Source organism: Megascapheus bottae, chromosome X (assembly GCF_031878675.1).
Source record: "Megascapheus bottae isolate mThoBot1 chromosome X, mThoBot2.hap1, whole genome shotgun sequence".
Classification (NCBI taxonomy): Eukaryota; Metazoa; Chordata; class Mammalia; order Rodentia; family Geomyidae; genus Megascapheus; species Megascapheus bottae.
Genome location: NC_143547.1, coordinates 31,041,802 through 31,065,341, shown reverse-complemented (window position 1 = coordinate 31,065,341; position 23,540 = coordinate 31,041,802). Strand labels below are relative to the sequence as shown.

Below are 23,540 nucleotides of genomic sequence, written 5' to 3'. Positions count from 1 at the left end.
GACTACATCAGTTGACCCACTTGCTACTGTGATATTCTTTGAGCTTTCTAAGGTCCCAAGGTACATAAAATACGTTCCATTTGCAAAAAATTCCAGACTATTGGTCGATAAGCCTTTAGATAGATCAGACTAGCTTTTCCTTCTCGAAATGCCCAGGACAGTACAGCAACAGCTTAGTGCATATGCAGCATGCTAGAGGAAGAGATGAAGATCAGAGAGTGCCATGTGCAAGCTATGCCTAACTCCTATAAAATGACCAAGGTTTCAGTCTTAATGTGGTAGATGCCTCAATAATTCCCCTTATAATAGCCTACTACCAACTGACATTCAGAAGAATATATATTTTCATAGCTTTATACACTCAATCCAGTATGATGTGAAGAATAAAAAGCTATTTCTATGTCTATGTCTGAATTCTAAAGGCAGGCAGAGAAGGAGAATAATCAGACATTCACAGAAATTAGAGGAAGGATGAGAAAGTCCTATGAAAACGGCACACTCAGACCAAAGTCAGGGCTTTTCATTGATCACTCTTTCCTTTTTCTTTTTAACCGCAAAAGGATTGCTGGTATATACTACGCTTTCACCAATTATGAGAGTCAAGATGTGGTATACTGATACCCAATTCATAAGCATTTTCACAATAATGCTAAATTCATACTGTGGATGCCAAACAGAATGTCATTTAGTGAGGACAGGGACTTTGTGTTGTTCATTGCAATACCTTAATGCTTTGAAAAGTACCAAGAATGTAGTAGTCACTAAGCAAATGTGTGTTTAATAAATTATTAAACAAATTAAGTTGATTAACTGGAAGACTGCTGCAGGCAGTAAGAGCATGGTCTTCAGAAAAGACTATTTCAATCAGAAGTTCCTGAGACAGAAACTAAAGATCCTTTAACTGCTTCCCAGGTTAAGCAACCTCTACTCACCTGGAAGCAACATGTACCTCCACGAGGTATTTTGTTGTTGTTTTAATGTTGCCAGTCCTGGGACTTGAACTCAGGGCCTGAGCATTGTCCTTGGGCTTTTTTCTCAAGACTAGCACTCTACCACTTGAGCCACAGCACCACTTCCAGCTTTTTCTAGGTATGTGGCAATGAGGACTTGAATCTGGGTCTTTGTGTATGCTAGACAAGGAAATCTACCACTAGACCACACTCCTGGCCCCTCCAAGTTAAAACCTGACAAGTATTCCTTAGCCCACAGTCTGAGTCCTGACTCTTCCCTTTTTTTCCTGGACGGAGCACTTGGATATCGCTGAATTTCCAACTTCCCACCCCCTTCTTTGCTTTCTACTTAAAAGGAGCAAGGACCAAGACCAATAGAGCAAATGTCACATGTACTAAATAGCATTAGTTCTTTGCCAAGCAGTAGAAACATCATTGCTCCTGCCTTCAACTCCGATCTTAGAATCCTTTCCACTACTTTTCCCTTTCTAAAGCCACTAGCAAAACAAAAACAAACCAACAAAACCCAGACATTGGCTCCAACTTTCAGTCTTTTCCTTGACATGCTCTGACACCTGTATAGTAGGCCATTTTAGTCCTAGTAGAGTTTTCTGGCTTTTCTTAATTCATCTCTTTGATTAACCCTCCATTTTCTCTTCTCTTTTATTTATTCTAGATACCTACAGCAGAAAATAATCCTTTCCTTATCGGAATGCACTATTGGTATTCCAGTCACTGTCCCCGGATTCAGCACTGCAATGTTTGTCGAGAGAGTATTCCTGCCTTGTCTAGAGATGCCATCATCTGTGAAGGTACCTATCTGATTCCTTTCAATGAAACTCAGTAGATGGACATAGAAGTGAAGGAGTTCCTGTGCCCTTAGTATCATTGACTCATATTAAGTCACAGATTAGGTATGAGGTTAAACCTGGCCAAGAAAAGGAGGAACTAGTATGAAGGGAAGTTCTCATGAATAAAAGTAGAGAGTTGGGCATGAAAAGATGGGACTATTATAATCATAGGGATGGAAAGACAAAAAGTACTTCAGGCTGGGAATGTGGCTTCATTGTAGAATTCAAACCCCAGGATTGAGAAAGAAAGAAAGAAAGATAGAAAGAAAGAAAGAAAGAAAGAGAGAGAGAAATAGAGAAAGAGAGAAAGAGAGAGAGAAAGAAAGAGAGAGAGGAAGAACTACTTTATTCCAACCATTAAGTTCTATGCAAGTTAGAGAATACAGATTTTAACCACTAATAATCAAAAGGCCTATAAAGGAGGCTGAGATCAGGGAATCTCAATTTGAAGCCAGATCAAGCAGAAAAAGTCTACAAAACTCTTACTTATAATTAACCACCAAAAATCCAGAAGTAGAGCTGTGGCTCAAGTGGTAGAACATCAGCCTTGAGAGAAAAAAAAAGCTGAAGGACAGAGCCCAGAACCCAGGCCTTGAGTTCAAGTGTTCAAGTACCAGTGCCATCATTTAAAAAAATCACAAGGAACTGGTTTATATCAGAAGTAAGGCCATTGGAAGTGGGTTAGAACCATTTAGAATGCATGTCTGTTATAACTTTCAGTAACTTAAGGAAGGGAATTCAAATTGTTATTGTCACTTGATTGATGTCCATTCCTTTCCTTCTCTTCTCACAGTGTGCAAAGTTAAGTCTCACAGATTATGCGCTTTGAGAGCAAACAAAGATTGCAAATGGAATACCTTGTCTATTACTGATGACCTCCTGCTGCCTGCAGATGAAATAGTAAGTATTAGTTGTGCCCTTCCATAGTAATCCTCTCCCATGCCCTCCATATGACACACAGGAATAGAAAGATTTCTTCATAAGTAAAAAAACCAAGGGGCCAGGAATGTGGCCTAGTGGTAGAGTGTTTGTGTAGAATCCACAAAGACCCAGGTTTGATTCCTTGGTACCACATATATAGAAAACAAAGCCAGAAATGGTGCTGTGGCTCAAGTGGTAGAGCTCTAGCCTTGAGAAAGCCTAGGGACAGTGCTCAGGCCCTGAGTTCAAGCCCCAGGATTGGCAAAAAAAACCAAACAATAGTTTTTAAAAGCCAGGCGTGGTGGCTCACTCCTGTAATCCTAGCTACTGAGGAGGCTGAGTAGCCCAGGCACTAAAGTTCATAGACTTTTATCTCCAATTATCCACCAGAAAACTGGAAATGGGGCTGTGGCTCAAGGGGTAGGGCGATAGCCTTGAGCTGAAGAGCTCAGGGACAACACCCAATCCCAGAGTTCAAGTCCCACAACCAACAACAACAAAAAAGACTTCTTTCTGTCATTAGACAAGCAAAATAAGCCTCTTCCCCTGGCTGACCATCCAATCACACTCAAATAATTAAACCTCCACTTTATTCTTTCATTGGTTACTACCATTGGAATAGGGAGGACAGAATCACTAACTTCAGGGTTTGACCTAATGTTTTCCAAGCATAGTATAATTATTCCGGCTGGCCCCTCTTTCCTTTCATCACTAACATCTACCTTTTGTTTTTGTTCCTTTCAGCAAACAATGCCCCATCAGTGGGTAGAAGGAAATATGCCTATTAACTCTCACTGTGCTGTATGTCATGAGAGCTGTGGCAGTTATGAAAGACTTCAAGACTTCCGCTGTCTCTGGTGCAATTCTACGGTAAGACTCTTCCTATATCTTTGATAATGAATTTAGCTTGTAGAGGAGGGGTGGAGTGGAGATTCATAGTGCAGATACAGCTAGAAGTCTCAGAGTGCCTTATCCCAATATATTATATAGATTCCATAGTACAGAGTTCAATATCTTGTCCTTCCAGATCTATCTATAGAATCTTTGGGAGAAAGATTTAAGATGCTCAGATCTGATGATTCTTTATTGGTTGGATCTTCTAGAAAATAGGAAAAGGCTGAAATTTCTAATGGTGACAGAATGGGAAGTCAAATGAAATCTGAGTCTACCCTTAAGAGAAATTTCTTCACCCATTGAGAGAGAGAGAGAGAGAGAGAGAGAGAGAGAGAGAGAGAGAGAGAGAGAGAGAGAGAGAGAGAGAGAGAGAGAAACTTCTTCATTCAGTATGCTTTAAGGGCATGGAATCTTTTCAAACTAATAATAGTTCATAATATATGAACCCATTGTCATTGCTATTGTGCACCAAACATTTTTATATTCATTATATCAATCCTTAAAACAACTTTAAATTGACCTCATCATTTCCATTTTACCAATGAGGACAATGAGGGTCAGTAAGAAGAAGTGACTTGTCTAAGTACATGCAGCCAGAACACATGCCACAATTCTTACATAATTCTGCGCCTAACCACAAACACTGCCATGCCTCTAAACCAGTAGTAGTTGCTTTTTTTCCCCTTTTTGCCAGTCCGTGGGCTTGAACTCAGGGTCTGGGCACTGTCCTTGGACACTTTTAGCTCAAGGCTAGCACTTTGCCACTTAAGCCACGGCATTGCTTCCTGCTTTTTCTGTGTACATGTTTCTGGGGAATAGAACCCAGGGCTTCGTGCATACTAGGCAAGCATACTAGCACTAGGCCATGCTCCCAGCTCTCTAAACCAATATTTCGTTGACTGGGGGTAATTTTGTCCCTCCTCCCCCCAGTCAGGAAGTTGTTGGCAATGGTTAGAAACATATTTGATTCTTCCAACTTGAAGGGAAGAGTGTTGTTTGTAGTTTGTACTACCAGTAGTAGGCCTCTAACTACTTAACTAGTAGAGGCCTAGAATTCTACTAAACTTCCAACAATGTACAGAATAAAGCCAAGAACTCTCTGGCTCAAAATATCAATACTGAGGTTAAGAGATCGTAATTAAGGCTTTCTAACCTGTTAGATGCTTCCCTCAAATTGAGTTTTCTTTTTGTCTTTTTTTTTTAGTGTCAGTAATAGGGCTTGAACTCAGGACCATTCATTCTGTTTTTATTAGTGTGGTTTTTTGGGTCAGTTGTGGGACTTGAACTCTAGGCCTGGACACTGTCCCTGTTCTTCAGCTGAAGGGCAGCACTTTACCACTTGAGCCACAGCACCACTTCCGCGTTTCTGGTGGTTAATTGGAGATAAGGTTCTCACAGACTTCAGTGCCCGGGCTGGCTTTGAACCGTGATCCTCAGATCTCAGCCGCCTGAGTAGCTAGGATTACAGGCACGAGCCACCAGTGCCCAGCCCATTCACTCTTGCTTGGCTTTTTCCTTACACAGCTGGCACTTGCCCCTCATTTCCACTTTCAGCGTTTGCTGGTTATTTGGAGATGAGTCTCTTGGACTTTTCTTCCCAGGCTGCCTTCAAATTTCAATCTTCAGATCTCAGCCTCCTGAGTAGCTAGGATCACAGGCATGAGCTAGTAGTGTCCAGCTCAGACTGACTCTTCACTGAAGGCTCTGTTTCTCCATTTATTCTTTCTTAATTGCCATTGAATAACCCAGCTAGTTCCGGTTCTCCCCTAGAAATTGTCTAATTCATTATTTAGGACATAGTGCTTGGAAATGTCAGAAAACTACCTTAGCCAAGACCCGTTACCTCAGTGAGCTTTGGCATATGCTCATTTTCTAAGATGAGTCTAATAATGTCTTCTCTGCCATACTTTGTTGTTTTAAGGATTGAAATGTAAAACCATTTTACCAGGATTAGGACTCATACTGAACGTAAACTTCCCATTCTGTAGGTTTCTAAGATTGACCACAAGTGAAGGACTTCTCAATATTTGTAGATGAGTATCTTCTGAAAGCCACTTTTGAAAAAATCAATGTTTTGCACATTCAGAGCAAGCTCAAGATGGAGTAGAAGTAGTCAGGTGAATTAGAATGTATAAGGCACTAAAGTTCAGAAAGGGAGGTTTGAATATTAATGTTCTAATTCTTTGCATTGGAACTCGAAACTGATCAAAGCTCTTCTTTTCTCTCCCCCCTCCTTTTTTCTCTGCTCTGTTCTTGTCGTTTCAGGTGCACAGTGACTGTCGGAGACGGTTTTCCAAGGAATGTTGCTTCGGGACGCATCGCTCATCCATCGTCCCTCCGACAGCTCTGAGCGATCCCAAAGGTGATGGTGAGTAGCTAAATCTTAACTTTCAAAATATACAGAGGGAGGAGGGAGGGAGGAAAAGAGGGAGGGAGGAGGGAAGAAGAGAGAAAGAGAGGGAGGAAGGGAAAGAGGGAGGAAGGGAAGGAGGGAGGGAGGGAAGGAAGGTATAAAGGCAAAGAAAAAACCGTCAATGCATCTTTGTTGAATGATGAATGAATGTGTCAGAACTAGCATTACATCAACATTTTATGTTTGTTTAAAAACGCTGAAAGTACATTACTTGTACTCAGAGAAAGTAACTACCTCCAAGCTATATTACTAAAGGACACCCAGTAGACTCCTTTTGTTGTTCCAAGTCCTGGAATGCTCTGAAATTTTGGTGTATAACTAGTAGTTTGCTTTAGAGTGCCTTCAAACTCTACTGGCCAGTGAGTGGGAATTGGCCATAGAGAAAGACTCTCATAGATGGTTTTTCTAGAAAAAAAAAACCATGAAATCTCTTCAAGGAAATCTTCTTCAGGCTCCTTTTCATGCAGATTACAATGAATCATATATCTTAACCCACTCATCCTACTTTGAAATGAGCACATATTTGTGCCCTATGAATCCTCGTTTACTGGGGGCATCCCTGGAAATCCATGAGCTCAGAGGTCTGACGCATTGCTCTTTGTCCAGCAGCTCTGGCCTAGGAGACCACTGTTCCCTGCCTAGCTCCTTATCAACAGGCTCAAAACTGAGCTTATGAGCTGGCAGAGCGTGACTATTTAGTGTTACAACCCTACTTCTCCATGGGTGACCTCAATGTTGGGGATTATTAAAAGCCTCTCTGGTGTCCAGATAATTTCTCTGTAGATTTGTTTCCCCTAGCAGTGGTTTAATAAAACTGAATTGTACTGCCAGAGATGTAGAGAAGTGATTACAGTTCTTTGTTTCACACCATGTTGATATGTTCTCCCACTAACTCCTCCCTAAACAAAAGCATTTCTTTCTCCTCTCTGCTGTCCTGATTATCTTCTCGCTAAGAGAACCAAACAGAGGGAATGAGCTGAAGTGCTGATCTTTCTCCTGAGCACTCAGTTTTCTCCTTCCTTAGTTTCCCCACGAAGTTTCACTAACCTTTGGTGTGGCATACATTCCTTTACTCCTTGTGTTTTAGCACACTCGTTTATGTATGCATTTGTCTCCGCAGTTTGAGGAGTTCTACCCCTAGCAAGATTTAGCATGATGCCTAGTAGTTGCTCAGAAAACGTACTTTTGTCTAGAAAAAGCTGAAGAAGTCTTTCAAGTCCCTTTTGCTGGGGTTTTAGCGTTGCCCTTTAATCTCAAGACTAGGATTAATGCTCAAAAAGTTCTTGTAAACTAATTACAATCACTCATGCCTGTAATTCTGGCTATTCAAAAGTTGGAGGCTGGAAGGAATGTGACTCAAGGGTAGCCTCGGCAAAACTTTGTTGAGACTCCATCTTCATCAATAGTTGAAGGCAATGTATGTAGTGTGTGTGTGTGTGTGTGTGTGTGTGTGTGTGTGTGTGTGTGTGGTCTCAGCTATGTGGGAAGCATGCCCAGGGGCATAAATGTAAGATCCTATCCAAGAAATATCTAAAGCAAAAATGGCTGGGTTCTTGGATCAAGTGGTAGAGTAACTTGCCTAGTAAGCATGAGGTTCTGAATTCAACTTTTAGTACTGCCTTCACAAAATGTATTTTATTTTTTCAAAATGTGATGCTCACGCATTTTTTAACTCGTTTCCATCAAAAATGACCTGTTTTTTCCTCTTTTCCTCTTTTTTCTCTTCTGTCTCAGGCCAATTAGTAGTATCTTCAGACTTCTGGAATCTCGATTGGTCATCTGCTTGTTCATGTCCTTTACTCATCTTCATTAACTCCAAAAGTGGCGATCATCAAGGGATAGTCTTTCTCCGAAAATTCAAGCAATACCTTAACCCGTCTCAAGTGTTTGACTTATCAAAGGGCGGACCTGAAGCCGGGTAAGTGCAGTGTAAGAGATATATACCTTCCCTCTATAATATTCTAGACTAGACTAGGTTCCTAGAATCAATCCTTGCACCTGGGCAGGTACACAAGCATATAACTCCAGAGGATTTGGGGTGGGTTGAAGGACTTTTAGTTCTCTGTCAGAAATCCTTTCAAGCTCATGCCCTGCTCCCAAAATGGTTTTACCTTTTCTGGTTTAAAGAAATAAAACTAGAAGCTGAGAATGTGGCTTAGTGGTAGTGTACTTGCTTAGTATGCTTGAAGCCCTGGGTTTAATTCCCCAGTACCACATAAATAGAAAAAGCCAGAAGAGGCATTGTGGCTCAAGTGGTAAAGTACTAGCCTTGAGCAAAGAGAGGCTCAGGGATAGTGCCCAGGTCCTGAGTTCAAGCCCCAGGACTGGTTAAAAATAAATTATGCCCACTGACTTCAGAGGAAGAAGCAAATAGATATTTCTGTCCACCTTTCTAGTGCTTATTCTTTCTTTCCCTGGGGATTATACATATGCATCACTGCTATAGGCCTATTTAATTTTGAGTCCACCGGCTGCTCAGTCCTGCTTGCTATGAGTCCACTAGCACACGCAATGCATTCTTCCTGGGCCTCAGCAAATGGGTTAGAATAGGTTGCAGTAGAATGTGAGCTGAGGCAAGGCATAATCACTAAGATTGTGGATATACCCAGAAATAGAGGCTTAGGAAATGAAGGCAAGTAGGCTGTTAGTGGGCTATCTTAGCACTTGAGTCTTGATACACTATATGAGAAGTGCTTTGTAAAAATAAAGCTGTTCATGGAATAATCATTTCCCTATCTCGTTCCAGGCTGTGCATGTTCAAGAACTTTGCTCGTTTTCGTGTTGTGGTCTGCGGTGGAGATGGCAGTGTGAGCTGGGTGTTATCGCTGGTGGATGCCTTTGAACTACATGAAAGGGTAAGTGCCTGATTGACTCAGTTTAGCCATTGCTAGAGACATTTGGGGTACATAACTGCCCATTCCCAAAAGTCCTAAGTTTTTACTCTCCCTGACATTAAAATGTGTATATTCTACAAGGCCAAGAGCTTATTTGACAAATCTAGCCATTTTCTAGTCACTTCTCTATATAAAAGAGACTGGAAAGAAAAGGCAGCAAAGTGTGAGTAGTGTTCATTCCTTAGGCCTGAAAGTGAAGAGCCAAAGGAGAGGAGAGTAAATAAAACAAAGGGGCCATAAACTTTCTTTGATCTCCCCCCCCCCCAGTCTCTAGGAAGCCAGTCCCTCTGTTCTGATTCTAGTAGCTTTCTTTTCTGAGGAGTTTTTAACATATTCCAACAACTCCTTCCTTTTCTTAGTAGTTTATTACTAAAAGTGAGGTCTAACTCAACACAGCTTTGGATATCCTTCTATTATAATTCCTAGAATTTAAAGAGTACCCTCTGGGACCTTTCATGGGTGAAGCTTAATGAAAAGACTAAAGGGTTGTCTCCTCTGTTCTTACAGTGTCAGCTGGCAGTCATACCACTTGGAACTGGCAATGATTTGGCCCGTGTCCTGGGTTGGGGTGCATTCTGGAACAAAAACAAGTCACCACTGGACATCCTCAACAGAGTGGAACAGGCTAGCGTGCGGACTCTTGACAGGTGAGTTCCAGTTCATATCAGTTACTCCCAGTTCTATCATCTCCGTCAGGACTATTCTCACACAGACAGCCCTATGCCCCTTTTCTGGATTCAGTGTTTGCACGTTTGTCTCTTGGAAGCCAAATCTATCATGTATCTGTTAAATATCATTGAAGCCTCTCTTCAAACCTAAAAGGTGTGAGTAAAGGGGTTTCATAGGTAAATTTCAAAGGTCCTGTGAACCTCCTTTTAGCCAGTTAACTTTTGGAAAAATAGATTTACCTTGAGAAAGGATCAGATTCTCAAGGAAAGAAAAGGTTTGGTAATAATTGCAGGCAACAGAGAAGGTTGCCATACTATCGCCAAAAATAAGACTTTCTAGGCTAGCGAATATTTGAGCATTTGTTTTGTTTGCTCATAAGAATTTAGTGGGGTGCTCTTTTAAGATACTTATCTTGGCTCAATGCAAAGGACATCAGTATGTTACCAAAGCACCTCCAATGATCTTGATGCTACCTTTGGTTGGGAAATACTGTTCTCTGAGAGCTCTGGGAAGAATAACTTCCATTCCACTGGCCTAAAGTAACCACGAGTCAGCCTCCTCTTGGGTAGATCATGAGACCAAGTGGCCAGAGGTTGCTAAAGTACGCCTTATAACTCACCTCCCTCCACCACACAAACATTATAAGTTCTTTCCTGATATGATAAATGGATCCCAACTTGTAATAAAGCAGAACTCTAAATATCTGCCTTTTAACTTCATTTCAGATGGAGTGTGATGATCCGTGAGACTCCCAGAAAAGTTCCATTGCTAAAAGGACAAGTTGAAATGGATGTACCAAAATTTGAGGTAACCACTCCCCTGCTTTAATTCAGGCCAACATATTTATCACAAATGAAATAACAGACAGATTGCCAAATAAAGCTTTGTAATTCCATGGACTTAATAAGAGTGAAATCATTGAGGACGGGGAACAAGTTAATCAGTAGCTATTTACTAAGGACTGTGTTAGGCACTGGGGATAGAATTATTTCAGCTATTTTCTCATTTAAAATATTTATGAGGTAACTACTAAAGATACTGTTCTAGGAAATGTTCTTATGCTAGTGAATAAAGAAGAATGATGTAGTTTTTGCAGTCATAGAGCTCATAGTCTACTTAAAGACACAGAAAAATACTAAAGTAATATTAACATAAGAAAGTAGAAGTACACATAGAAGATAGAGAGGGAGACAGACAGACAGACAGGCAGGCAGGCAGGCAGGCAGGCAGGCAGGCAGGTAGACAGACAGAGAGATAGGTATAATATCTATCTGGGTGGGGTCTTCACAATCTTCTTAGAATAAATGCCACTTAAGAAGAGACCATAAAAAATTAACCAGGAAAGTAGTGGGGGGGAAATTGGGACAAAAACATGAGAAGGGGTAGCAATGATTGTTAAGTAATGCACCTTCTCTCTGGCTAAATAAATGTAACCGTTCTATTAATTACAATAAAAATTTAAATTTTTTTAAAAAATGCAAAAAAAGTTAACCAGGAAAATAAGAAAGTAGAAGACTGTCATTGACAAATGGAATAGGAAAGAATTGTTCTGAAGACAAGAATGGGTAGAATATTCACAGAACTGAAACATATTTCTTATGGCTAGGGAAGAGACAGGAGGAGAGGGAGAAAGAAAGAGGAAAGAAGAGAGCAGAGTGAGCAGAGAGAGGAGAGGAGGGAAGGGAAGGGAGGGAGGGGAGGGGAGGGGAGAGGAGAGGAGGGGAGAGGAAGGGGGGAAAGGGAGAGGAGAAATGAGATTAGACTAGACTAGACAAGAGGAAAGAAGAGATGAGAGAAGACTAGAGAGTCCAGGCCATGAAGGAAGTTTGGACTTTTATCCTAAAAAAATGAGAATTCTAGAAGGGGGTTCTTCTGTATATTATGATTTAAAAAAAAATCAAGGGTTGAAGATGTGGCTCAAGTGATAGAATACTCATTGGTCTATCAAGTACAAAGCTCTGAGTTCAAGTCCCAGTACCATCCCTTTGCGGGTGTGGGGGAAAAAAACCTTTCTAGACATTTCAGCAGGGGATCTGAAATGGTATATTCTATCATCAATATTTTCAGTCTATTTGATTTAACACATATCCAGTAACCAATCCATTCTGCTATATAACAGAAGAGCTTTAAGTGGAGAGAATCTATAGTTCTATAATTGTTTCTATAATCCTAGCGGCAAGAAGAGAAGCTAGGTGAGGCTAAAACTGCTTATGCAAGAGATGCTGATGATTTCAACTGCTGAAAAAGTAACAGTGTTAGGAGAAATGAACATATTTGAAACAAACTGGAAAAGGAGAATTATCAGGACTTAGTAAATTTTTGAATGTAATGAGTTACAGGGAGCATGAAGTAATTATAATAGGAGAACATACACAATACCCAGACTAGCTGGAATACAGTCTAATCTCTAACCCCTATTAATTTATTCTCTGTGCTTCAGGTTTTTCCATGTTGAAATGGGGATAGTCTTAATCTGTTAATGTAGTTATTGAGCTTACATTAAAAAATATATATATATAAAAAACTTGGAATAGAGCCTGGTACATATACTATATAAGTAGATATTGTTATCAGTAGTAATATTATATTTAAGAAATTTCATACTGATATTGAAACAATATGAATATAAATCAGATTTAATTACAAGCTATATAACATTGCTTACTCACCTGAAACATGGAACAAACAGTATCCCTTTTACATGAGGGGTTTTTTTTTGCCAGTCCTGGGGCTTGAAATCAGAGCCTAAGCACTGTCCTTGGCTTTCTCAAGGCTAGAGCTCTACTACTTGAGCCTCAGCACCACTTCCAGCTTTTTACTATGTATGTGGTACCAAGGAATCGAACCTGGGTCTTCGGGCATGCCAGGCAAGCACTCTACCACTAGGTCTGAGGGTTTTATTAATAATAATAATAATAATTTTAATCAGAAAAAGTCATATAAGAGCAGTTTTGGAATGACTAGAGATCCAAGATTATCTTCTGGTACCTTCCATGAGTGTTCTTTTGAGTGTGACTAAAGCTGAAGAGATAACTGAGTTGTTGATGAAGAGTCAGGATGGAGCAATAAGGCTGTAGCAAGTGAAGACGGACAACACACACAGTCCAAGGGTTAAGCTTCTTTGACTGAGAATGTCTTTCCCCTTAGGCTGCTGCTATCCAACACTTGGAGTCGGCATCCACTGAGCTGAACAAAATCCTAAAGGCTGAGCACCCCACAGAGATGATCATCGCTACCAGGTCAGTCTTCCTCTGGTGCTTTTCCTTGGCCTTAATGGGTCATTCCCAGGTCAGCTATGGGGCTCATTTGGATAGGGGGTCAAGGCCAAGGAAAATATACATTTATCTTTCCATGTCAGATTTCTCCCAACTCAAATCTCTGAGGAGAAAGTTTAGAAAAGCAAGATGAAATTCAGGTGAGGCTTCCTATTGCTCCACAAAAGACAAAATCAGAAGGCAGGTTACAGAAGAGAAACGTAACACGTATGCTAGACCCTTCAACAATATGGACAGCTTGCTTTCTATCTTTAGCACTGCAAAAGGTGTCTGCAGTACCTACTTAGAACTAGCAGCTCTTTTATAACCTAAGCAATACATCCTCTCTTCTATGTGGCTCATTCTTTCCTTCTAGAATTCTCATTTGAGAAATACTTTTCAGAAAACAGCTCTCCTAATGTCATTATGTTTATACTTTATCATCTCAGCTGATTGACCCAAAATAAAAACCTCTAACCTTAGATGAACCTGGAGTCAGAAATAGGATGAAGAGCCAGGCGCTGGTGGCTCACGCCTCTAATCCTAGCTACTCAGGAGGCTGAGCTCTGAGGACCGTGGTTCAAAGCCAGCCCTGGCACTAAAGTCTGTGAGACTCTTATCTTCAATTAAACACCAGAAAAATAGAAATGGTGCTGTGGCTCGAGTGGTAGAGTGCTAGCCTTGAGCTAAACAGTTCAATCAAGAACAGGGGCCCAGGCCCAGAATTCAAGTCCCATGACCAAATAAAGCAAAAGAAGAAGGAGGAGGAGGAAAGAGGAGGAGGAGGAAGAGGAGGAAGAGGAGGAAGAGGAAGAGGAGGAAGAGGAGGAAGAGGAGGAGGAGAAAAGAAAGAAAAAGAAAGAAAGAAAGAAAGAAAGAAAGAAAGAAAGAAAGAAAGAAAGAAAGAAAGAAAGAAAGAGGACTAAGGAATGCCAGTCACCTGTCTTAAGTACATCACTTGAGGAAACCTGTGAAACTTAGATGGAGATAGAGGTAATGTCACCAAAAGTACGAGAGAGAGAGAGAGAGAGGAGAGAGAGAGAGAGAGAGAGAGAGAGAGAGAAGAGAGAGAGAGAGAGAGAGAGAGAGAGAGAGAGAGTGAGAGAGAGAGAGAGAGGAAGAAGAAGAAGAAGAAGAAGAAGAAGAAGAAGAAGAAGAAGAAGAAGAAGAAGGAGGAGGAGGAGGAGGAGGAGGAGGAGGAGGAGGAGGAGGAGGAAGGAGGAGGAGGAGGAGGAGGAGGAGGAGGAGGAGGAGGAGAGGAGGAGGAGGAGGAAGAAGAAGAAGAAGAAGAAGAAGAAGAAGAAGAAGAAGAAGAAGAAGAAGAAGAAGAAGAGAAGGAGGAGGAGGGGGGGGAAGGAGGAGGAGGGGGGGAAGGAGAAGAAAGTTTGGGAGAGGACGAGGGAGGGGACTTTAGAAAAGAAGAGAAAGAGAAGGGAAAGAGAAAGAGTCTAATGATTTTATAAGATAGAAGGGCTCTGGGCTTCACTGGTACATGTTACCTTCAGGCAATATGCAATCCATTATATCTCTCCAGATTCCTGTGCTCATCAGCAGAAGATTTTATGATTGATATCGTAAAGACCTGGCATCAGATAAAGCAGAACAACACAGCAGTAGAGTCAGTGATTTTGAAAGTAAGTTTCCTTTCCTTTTTGTCTATATTCTTTATGAAATCAAGATCCTCTTTTCAATAAAAGTAAATATGCTTTTTACTGGAATTTTTTATTAAAGAATTTATTAACATTGATTTTTACATCATATTTCAAATGACATATTTAACAAGCAAGTATTCAGGAAGGAAATCTCTATATACAATCACTGGCACGATTTTAGAACATAACTGAAATTAGGCCAAGGGTTTGTATGTCATAGATACATATTAATCTATGTAATAAAACATTATGTCTATAGAGGCATAAATGTTTATGTCTATGTAGTTGTGTTTATATTTCCAATACCATGTCCATAGCATTGGGTATGCAAATATTGAGTCCTCACTCCTGTACTGTTTGGATCTATTAGCCACATATTAAGGATACCATTCGCCATTTGTTCCTTTGGTCTTGACTTATCTCACTCAACATGATTCGCTCTAAATTCATCCACTTCCCTGCGAATGCCATTATTTTATCTTGTCTGTTGGCTATGTAGAATTTTATTGTACCACATTTTTTGTATCCATTCAGATGCAGTAGGGCATCTGGGTTGTCTCTATCACTTGGTTATTGTGAATAGTGCAGAGATGAACATGGCTGAGCAGGTGTCCTTATCATATCTTGGGTTATGTTGTTCAGGGTAGATGCCCAGGAGTGGTATGGCAGGATCGTAGGGAAGGTCTATAAGAAACCTTCAAACTGCCTTCCAGAGTGGCTGAATTGGTTTACATTCCCACCAGCAATGCAGTAGGGTTCCTTTTTCTCCACAACCCCACCAGCATTTGTCATTGTCTGAATTCAGAATATTGGCCATTCTAATTGGGTGAGGTGGTATCTTAGGGTTGTTTTTATTTGTATTTCCTTTATGACCATGGATGATGAGGATTTTCTCATATATTTTCTGCCATTTTAACCTCTTCTTTTGATAAGTCTGTCTTTAGTTCCCTTGCCCATTTAGTGACTGTTTTTTGGGGTTTTGGGGGGATTAGTTTCTTGGGTTCCCTGTAGATATTGGATATTAAGCATTTGTCTGATGTATTATTGGTAAATATCTTTTCCCATTTGGTTGGTTGTTGTTCTACTTTGGTAGCTACACTTTAAGCTATGCAGAAACTTTTTATTTTTAGGTAGTCCCATTTGTCAAGTCTCTCTCCAATCTGTTGTGACCCTGGGACTCTGTTCAGGAATTTTTTGCCTCCAGTGTCTCTCCTACTCTATCATGTGACAACTTCAGGGTTTCAGGTCTGACACTGAGGTTTTTGATCCATTTTGAGTTAATGCTTGTGCATGACAATAGGCTGGAATCAATTTTTAGTATTCTGCATGTGGCTGCCCAGTTTTGCCAGCACCAATAATTGAATAGGCTGTGTTTATTCCACTGTATATCTCTGGCTCCTTTGTCAAATATAAGTTGACTATAGGTATGTGATTTTGTTTCTGGATCTTCTATTCTGTTCCATTGATCTTCTGGACTATTTTTGTGCCAATACCATGCTGATTTTGTTTTATGGCTCTATAGTAGAGTTTGAAGTCTGGTATTGTAATACCACCTGCATTGTTCTTTTTGTCTAGAATTATTTTGGCTATTCTAGGTCTTTTCTTGTTCCATATGAACCTTTGGATTGTATCTTCTATTTCAGTAAAGAATGTCTTTGGGATTTTGATGGGGATTGCATTGAATTTGTATATCAATTTTGGCAGTATGGCCATTTTCACTATGTTGGTTCTCCCTATCCATGAGCATGAGATGTCTTTCCATTTCCTGGTATCCTCTTTAATTTCTTTCATTAGGCTTTTATAGTTTTCATTACATAATTCCTTTGCATCTTTGACTAAGTTAATTCCTAAATATTTTATTATTTTGGGGGCTATTGATTTTGCCTTCTGTCTGTGCATTGTTGGTGTACAGAAAAGCTACTGACATTTTTGCAGGTTGATTTTGTATCCTGCCATTTTGCTAAATTGGTTTATTAGTTTTAGGAGTCCGGGTATAGGATCATGTCATCTGTGAATAGGGATGGTTTAATTTCTTCTTTCTATATGTGGATCCTTCTGATATCCTACTCCTGCCTTATTGCTCTGGCTAAGGTTCTAGCACTATATTGAAGAGAATGGGAGAGAGTGGGCATCCCTGTCTAGTTTCTGATTTTAGGGTAAATGATTCTAGTCTTTCTCTGTTTAGTATGATACTGGCTATACGTTTGTTGTATATGGCTTTAATTATTTTAAGAAGTATACTCCTGTTCCTATTTTGTCTAGTGTTTTCAGCATGAAAGGATGTTGTTTTTTTGTCAAATGCCTTCTCGGTGTTCAGAGAAAGAATCATATGGTTCTTAACCTTAGCTCTATTGATAGGATGTATTGTATTAATTGATTTGCAAATATTAAACCAGGCTTGCATCTGTGGGATGAAGCTAACTTGATCATAGTGTATATTATTAAAAATTTGTTTCTGGAATCTGTTGGCTAATATATTATTGAGGAGCTTTGCGTCCGTGTTCATTAGAGAGATAGGTCTGTAGTTCTCTTTTTTGTTGGGTCTTTCCCTGGTTTGGGGATGAGTATGACATTAGCTTCATAAAATGAGTTTGGTATGGCTCCTTCTGCTTCTATTTCTTGGAAGAATTTCAAAAGTATAGGTATTTATTCATCTTTAAAATCTTGTAGGGGACCAAGACACATGAAAGGGTATCAATGTATGTGAATTAATGCACCTTCTATCTGGCAAATATAATGTAACCCTTTTATTAATTACAATAAAAAAAATCTTGTAGGGGGCCGGGAATTTGGCCTAGAGGCAGAGTGCTTGCCTAGCATGCACGAAGATCCGGGTTTGATTCCTCGGTACCACATACATAGAAAAAGCCAGAAGTTATACTGTGGCTCAAGTGGAAGAGCTCTAGTCTTGAGAAAGCCCAAGGATAGCACTTAGGCCCTGAGCTCAAGCCCCAGGACTGGCAAAAAAAAAAGTCTTGTAGAATTCTGTAGTGAAACCATATGGATCTGGGCTCTTTTTGGTTGGCATGTCTCTGATTTCTTCCACTATCTCATTCTATGAAATTGATTTGTTCAGTTGACTTATCTCTTCTTGCTTCAATGTGGGTAAGCTATATTTATTTAAGAAATCTTCCATTTCTACTACGTTTTCCTGTTTCTTTCAATATAGGCCCTGGAATTACTTATTCATAATGGAATGAATTTCTTGAATATCAGTCATGATTGTTCCCATAGGATCCCTAATCTTGTTTATTTGAGGGTCCCCTCTCCTTTTTTTTGATTAATCTTGCCAGGGGTCTCTCAATTTTGTTGACTCTTTCCAAGAAACAACTTTTTTTTTTGCCAGTCCTGGGTCTTTTAACTCAGGTTCTGAGCACTACTCTAGCTCAACTACTTGAGCCACAGCACCACTTCTGGCTTTTTTTCCCTATATATGTAGTACTGAGGAATTGAACCGGGGTCTTCATGCATGCTAGGCAAGCACTCTTTCCACTAGGCCAAACTCCCAGCTCCATAACTTTTTGATTTATTAATTTTATGTATAGTGGATCTTATTTCAATCTCTGATATTTCCGATTTTATTTTTGTTATTTCTGTCCTTCTAGTTGTTTTAGAATTCACTTTTTCTTGCTCCTCTAGGTGCTTCAATTTCTTCTTTAGGTTATTTACATGCTCTTCTTCTGTCTTTTTAATATGCGCTCCTAGTGTGATAAATTTGCCCCTTAGAACTGCCTTTGCTGTGTCCCATAAGTTCCTTTGTGATGTATTTTGATTGTTATTACATTCAAGAAATTTTAAATTTCTTCTTTGATTTGTTCTGTAATCCAAAAGTTATTCAGAAGTGTGTTGTTCAGCTTCCAAGTGTTTGATTGTTTTTGACCCTTTACTATGTTGTTTAGAACTAGTCTGATTCCACTATGATCAGATAGAATGCAGAGGATTATATCAGTCCTCTTGTATCTGCTTAAGTTTTCCGTGTGAACTATTATACAATCTATTTTGGAGAATGCTCCATGTGCTGCTGAGAAAAAATGTATGGTGTTTTGCCATTGGGTGCAAGACTCTGTGTATGTCTGTTAAGCCCAGCTGGGCTATGGTGTCATTTAACTCAGAGATGTCTTTATCTTTTGCTGAGTTAATCTGACTTTTGATGAGAGTGGCATATTGAAGTCTCCCACTATGACTGTCTTTGAGACTGTCTTGTCCTTTATCTCTAAAAGAGTTTGCTTGACATACTTAGGTGCTCCTATGTTGGGGCAGTAAATGTTTATAACTGTAATATTCTGGTCATGAATTGATCCCATTACTAATATGTAGTGGCCACATTTATCTTTATGTATTGATTTTTCTGAGAAGCTAATTTTGTCAGAGATTAAGATTGCTACTCCTGCTTTTTTTGCACAGTACTGTTGGAGTGGAAAATTCTTTCCCTCCTTTCACTTTGAGTTTGTTTCTGTCTTTGCTGATGAGGTGGGTCTCTTGGAGACAGCATATTGATAGGTTTTGTTTCTTAATCCTATCTGCTGTTCTGTATCTTTTGATTGGATTGTTCAGCCCTTCACATTTAGGGAAATTATGGAGAAGTGGTTAGCGTCCTTTGTCATTATTTATTTTTCCTTCTGTGTTTCTCTCTCTCTTATCTCTCTCTCTCTCTCTCTCTCTCTCTCTCTCTCTCTCTCTCTCTCTCTCTCTCTCTCTCTCTCTCTCTCTCTCTCTCTCTCTCTCTCTCTGTTCCCTTTTGTGCTTATTGATTTACAGGTGATAGCTTCTTGCTGTTCTGTTCTGATCTTTGTTCTTGATTATTTAATATTTTTTGTAATGCTGGTTTAGTGTGCATATATTTATATAGCTTCTTTGGAATGAAATAGTCATGCTTCTCCCTTAAATGTAAATGCTAGCTTTGCTGGATATATCAGTCTGGGTCGGCAATTGTTGGTCTTCAGGGCGTGAATTATATTTTTCCAAGCTTCTCTTGCATTTAGGGTTTGCATGGAGAAGTCTGCAGTGATTCTAATTTTTTTCCATTATAGTATAGTTCTTTCTTTGATTTTGCAGCAGTAAGGATCAATTCCTTACTATTCAGGTCTAATAGTCTTACTACGATGTGTCTCGGGGAGTTCCTTCTGGAGTCCTGCTTATTGAGAGTTCTGAAGGCTTCCGTGATGGGAGAGAGATTTTCCCTTTTGAGTTTAGGGAAGTTTTCTATTATAATCTTGATGAATAAGTGTTGCATTCCCTTTGTTTGAAACTCCTCCCCTTCATCAGTTCCTATTATACGAAGATTAGTTTCTTGGCTGTGTCTGCCAATTCTTGGACTTCTCTTTGGTGAATTCTGACTGATTCCTCCAGACTGATGACTCTCTGTTCCAGCTCTTGTGTTTTGTCTTCTGTTTCTGATGTCCTATTCTCCATCTCAGTCAATCTGTTGCTTAGCACTTCCATTTTAGTTTGCTTTGTGGACATTGAACCCGTCATGTCTGCTCTGAGGGTATTTATCTTTCCATCTAAGGAAGTATGAGCTTTGTCTATTTTTGTCTCATTTCTCTTTTAAAATCGAAGAACTCCTTGGTGATTTCCTGCTTATATTCCTGGTATTGTTTTTGGAGTTCTGCTTTAATCTCTTTAGTCATGTCCGCAATCATCTCCTTGAACAGCATCATGTCTCACGTCTCTTCAGGTGTCATTTCTTTGGATGGTGACTTCTCTCTCATCCCTTCACTGTTATTTCCTTTTGGGATTTGTATGGGACTTTGATTATTTACATATTTCGTGATTTGTCTCTCTGATTTCAGCATTGGGAGTTCTGGCCTAGCTAACTATTATTGTAGGTTTGTTCTGTGGTCAGTAGGCGGTGGTCTTTACTTGGTTTGGGGCTGCTGTTCTCTTTGGGTATCTGTGTATATGTGTGGTTCTCAGCCCAATTCATTCCATTGCTGATTTCAGGTAGCTGGGTTCAGGTGTGGATTTGCACTTTTGTTGTTTCCGAGGTCAGGAGGAGTGTACAGCTGATTTCCCGTAGTGGCCCACAGTTATCTGTGTGTGTATTTGGGATTTGGCTGGATAAAGCTGCTATTGGGGCTTGTTCTTCAGGTTCTCATCAGCAGCGACTAGCTATTGATGTGCACCTTTGGTTCTATTGTGGTAGGGCACACAGCCGAATCCTGGTATGGTTAGATAGCTGTTGTTGGCACACTCGCCTATTCCAAATGGTGAATGGTAGTTGCTTTTTGATTGCGTCCTTGGACCTCAGCTGGGTAGCACAGCTGTGGTTGTCTTGTACACTGGTGACCAGCAGAAGGGCCCCGCTGTAGGTGCTTTCTTCTGGTGTTTCTGCCCTTAGGTGGGTGTGTACTCAATTCCCAATAGGTGTGAGCGGCTATTGCTGACAAGCCCACTGGTTCCCAGTGTATTCATGCAGTTGCTAGCTGTGCCAACACTTTCGAGTTAGATAGTGGGGTGGGGTGTACTCCCAATTCTGGGTCTGAGCATGCAGCCTTTGTTGATGTGCTCAGAAGTTCCCAAAGGCTGTCTGCAGCTGTGCAGCTATGTTTCAGCTAGCCCAACCCCTGGTTTGCCCGCTCTGCTCCCAGGGGCAGGGCCCAGTTGCAGACATGCGCTCTGGGAGTTTTTGCAGTAGGGCGAAGCCATGCCTTTCTGGTTGTCAGAGCAGGAGCTCAGCCCTTGCTAGTCTGCCCTCCAGTTCCCTACTGTGCTTCAGGGTTGCTATCCCTGCTCTTTCTGTTTTTCCGTACTAGAGTAGAGTGTACCCTGATTTCCACTGGAAGTACAGGGCCATTTTTGGCTGTATTTCTGTGACTCCGTGGGGGGCCCCCTGGTGCTGGCTTGCCAGAGGATCCTGGCAGGAGGGTGCCCCACTGAATTTTGGCTCACTCAGATGCAGGCATTGACGCACATATCCCCACCCACTGTTGGAAGGCAGGGTCTTAGCATGCCTCCGTCTCCAGTTTCAGTGGCCTGGGGGAGGGGGCTGTTTAGGAAGGGACAGGATTCTGAATTCCTTGACCCCACAACACTTGCCAGTCTTTCTTGGGTGAGGTGGGAGAAGTCTGGGTTTCGTTCTGTAGCTCACCACCAGCTCTGCTTTCCCAATGGGTTTGTGGGGGTCCTGGTGGGCTACTTACTCGTTGGGGTTTGGCTGTGAGCTGCTCCAGGATGTTGAAGGGTCATTCGCCTCCCCTCTTGTCTCCTCTGCTGTCTGTGCTGTCCGTGCCCAGTCTGTGTGTGAGATTCTTTTTTTTATTTTTGCTTTTCTTTCTTTTTTCATATATTTTTATTGTAATTAATAGAAGGGTTACATTACATTCGCCACATGGAAGGTGCATTACTTCACATACACTGATACCCTTTCTCATGTCTTGGTCCCCATTTCCCTCCCCCCACCCCCACCCTCATCTTGTTTTCCCCCCTTCCCTATCCAATTTCAAATAACCAAATATGCATATATCCAATATATCAGGTAACAAAGTGAAATACTGTAACAATATGAGATAACCAAGGGACAGCAAAAGAGATGAGAGATAACATAGTACATTAAGGACAACAATCACTCATTATATGGCTTTTGTTTCTATATCTTAGAGGTCCTTTCATTTAGCGTCATACTGTCTGGCCTTATGTATCTAGGTTTTGCTCTATTGCAAATCTCTGGTAGAAGAGTCCAAGGTTTCTACTGATTCTGGCAAATGAGGGAAACCATTGAGCCTATGTTCCTTTGAGTCTGGCTTACTTCACTTAATATGATTTTTTTCTAAGTGTTTCCATTTCCTTACAAATGGAGAGATGTCGTTCTTTCTGACAGCAGCATAGAATTCCATTGTGTATAAATACCACATCTTGCATCTGGATTCTGCAGCTTGCTGGAGTTCCGGGCTTCCTGGCCTGGCACCGCTTTTGGTGTGGGGGAGGGCTCCTTGCGTTTCAGATTCTTTGAGAGTTTTGTATATAAGCTTTATCTGTGTTTCTTTCCCCAAATGTATAATTCTCCATTGCTTCTTAAATTTGTAGTTGTTCATTTCTTATGATAGTTGGCTTGTGGGATTCCCCTATTCTCTCTTTTTGTGGGAGAGGGCTAGGCTGGGTCCCTATTGTTTCTGCACCATTTTTCTCCCTAGTCCCTTACCGGAAATTTTAATAGAAAGACTGTGAGGACCAGGAGTTTGTCCTTGTGGTAGAGTGCTTGCCTAGCATGCACGAAGACCCGGATTTGATTCCTCAGTACTACATACATAGAAAAATCCAGAAGTGGTGCTGTGGCTCAAGTGGTAGGATTTTAACCTTGAGAAAAACTCAAGTGCTCAGGCCCTCATCTCAAGCCCAGGACTGGCAAAAATGAGTGAGGGGAGAGAGACAAAGTGAGAGAGAAAAGGGGGGGGAGAGGGAGAGAGAGAGGGGCGGGGGCAGCTAGTAGCCTCCTTAATAGGGAAGTTTCAATTCCATCATTTTCCATCTCCTCAAATTGAAAAATTACACTATGCCATCCATACACAAGTGCCACAAACATCTGACCGCAACTACATAGTACATAAACCCAAGGAAATACGTGCCCACTGATTATACTTGGAAATAGATGCCTACAAATACACACCAGAAATATGCCTATATTCACTTCTATAAAACTAGCCAACCCTTATATAGAAAATATTCTGTACCAGAGAAGGTTGTGACGCTTTTTATGTGCTTGTTAATTTATTTAATTCTCAGAGATACTGTAGAATATGGATGAACAAAGGTTAAGTAACTTGCCTGAATCCATAGAGAAACAAAATAGATGAGTGGTAATATAAAAGGGAGGAATACTATTATCAATCTCTGCTAGAAGAGCCCAAGGTTTCTACTGATTTTGACAAATGAGGGAGACTCTTGGGCATATGTTCCTTTGAGTCTGGCTTTCTTCACTTAATATGATTTTTTTCTAAGTCTTTCCATTTTCTTACAAATGAGGCACTGTCATTCTTTCTGACAGCGGCATAGAATTCCATTGTATATAAATAGTATGACACTAAATGTAAGGACCTCCTGGAT

At 40.6% G+C, this 23,540-nt stretch overlaps 1 protein-coding gene across 2 annotated transcripts in view; it reads left to right on the top strand.

The window, feature by feature from the left end:
- Dgkk (diacylglycerol kinase kappa) overlaps positions 1–23,540 on the top strand; it is a 136,002-nt gene that overhangs the window by 84,007 nt on the left and 28,455 nt on the right. For both annotated transcript variants that reach the window (XM_090326065.1, XM_090326064.1), the window contains 10 exons: positions 1,627–1,762; positions 2,595–2,701; positions 3,467–3,592; positions 5,882–5,984; positions 7,764–7,947; positions 8,776–8,884; positions 9,431–9,570; positions 10,318–10,399; positions 12,740–12,831; positions 14,381–14,480. In XM_090326065.1, coding sequence (XP_090182191.1) covers positions 1,627–1,762; positions 2,595–2,701; positions 3,467–3,592; positions 5,882–5,984; positions 7,764–7,947; positions 8,776–8,884; positions 9,431–9,570; positions 10,318–10,399; positions 12,740–12,831; positions 14,381–14,480 — 1,179 coding nt within the window. The remainder of the gene's footprint in view (positions 1–1,626; positions 1,763–2,594; positions 2,702–3,466; positions 3,593–5,881; positions 5,985–7,763; positions 7,948–8,775; positions 8,885–9,430; positions 9,571–10,317; positions 10,400–12,739; positions 12,832–14,380; positions 14,481–23,540) is intronic.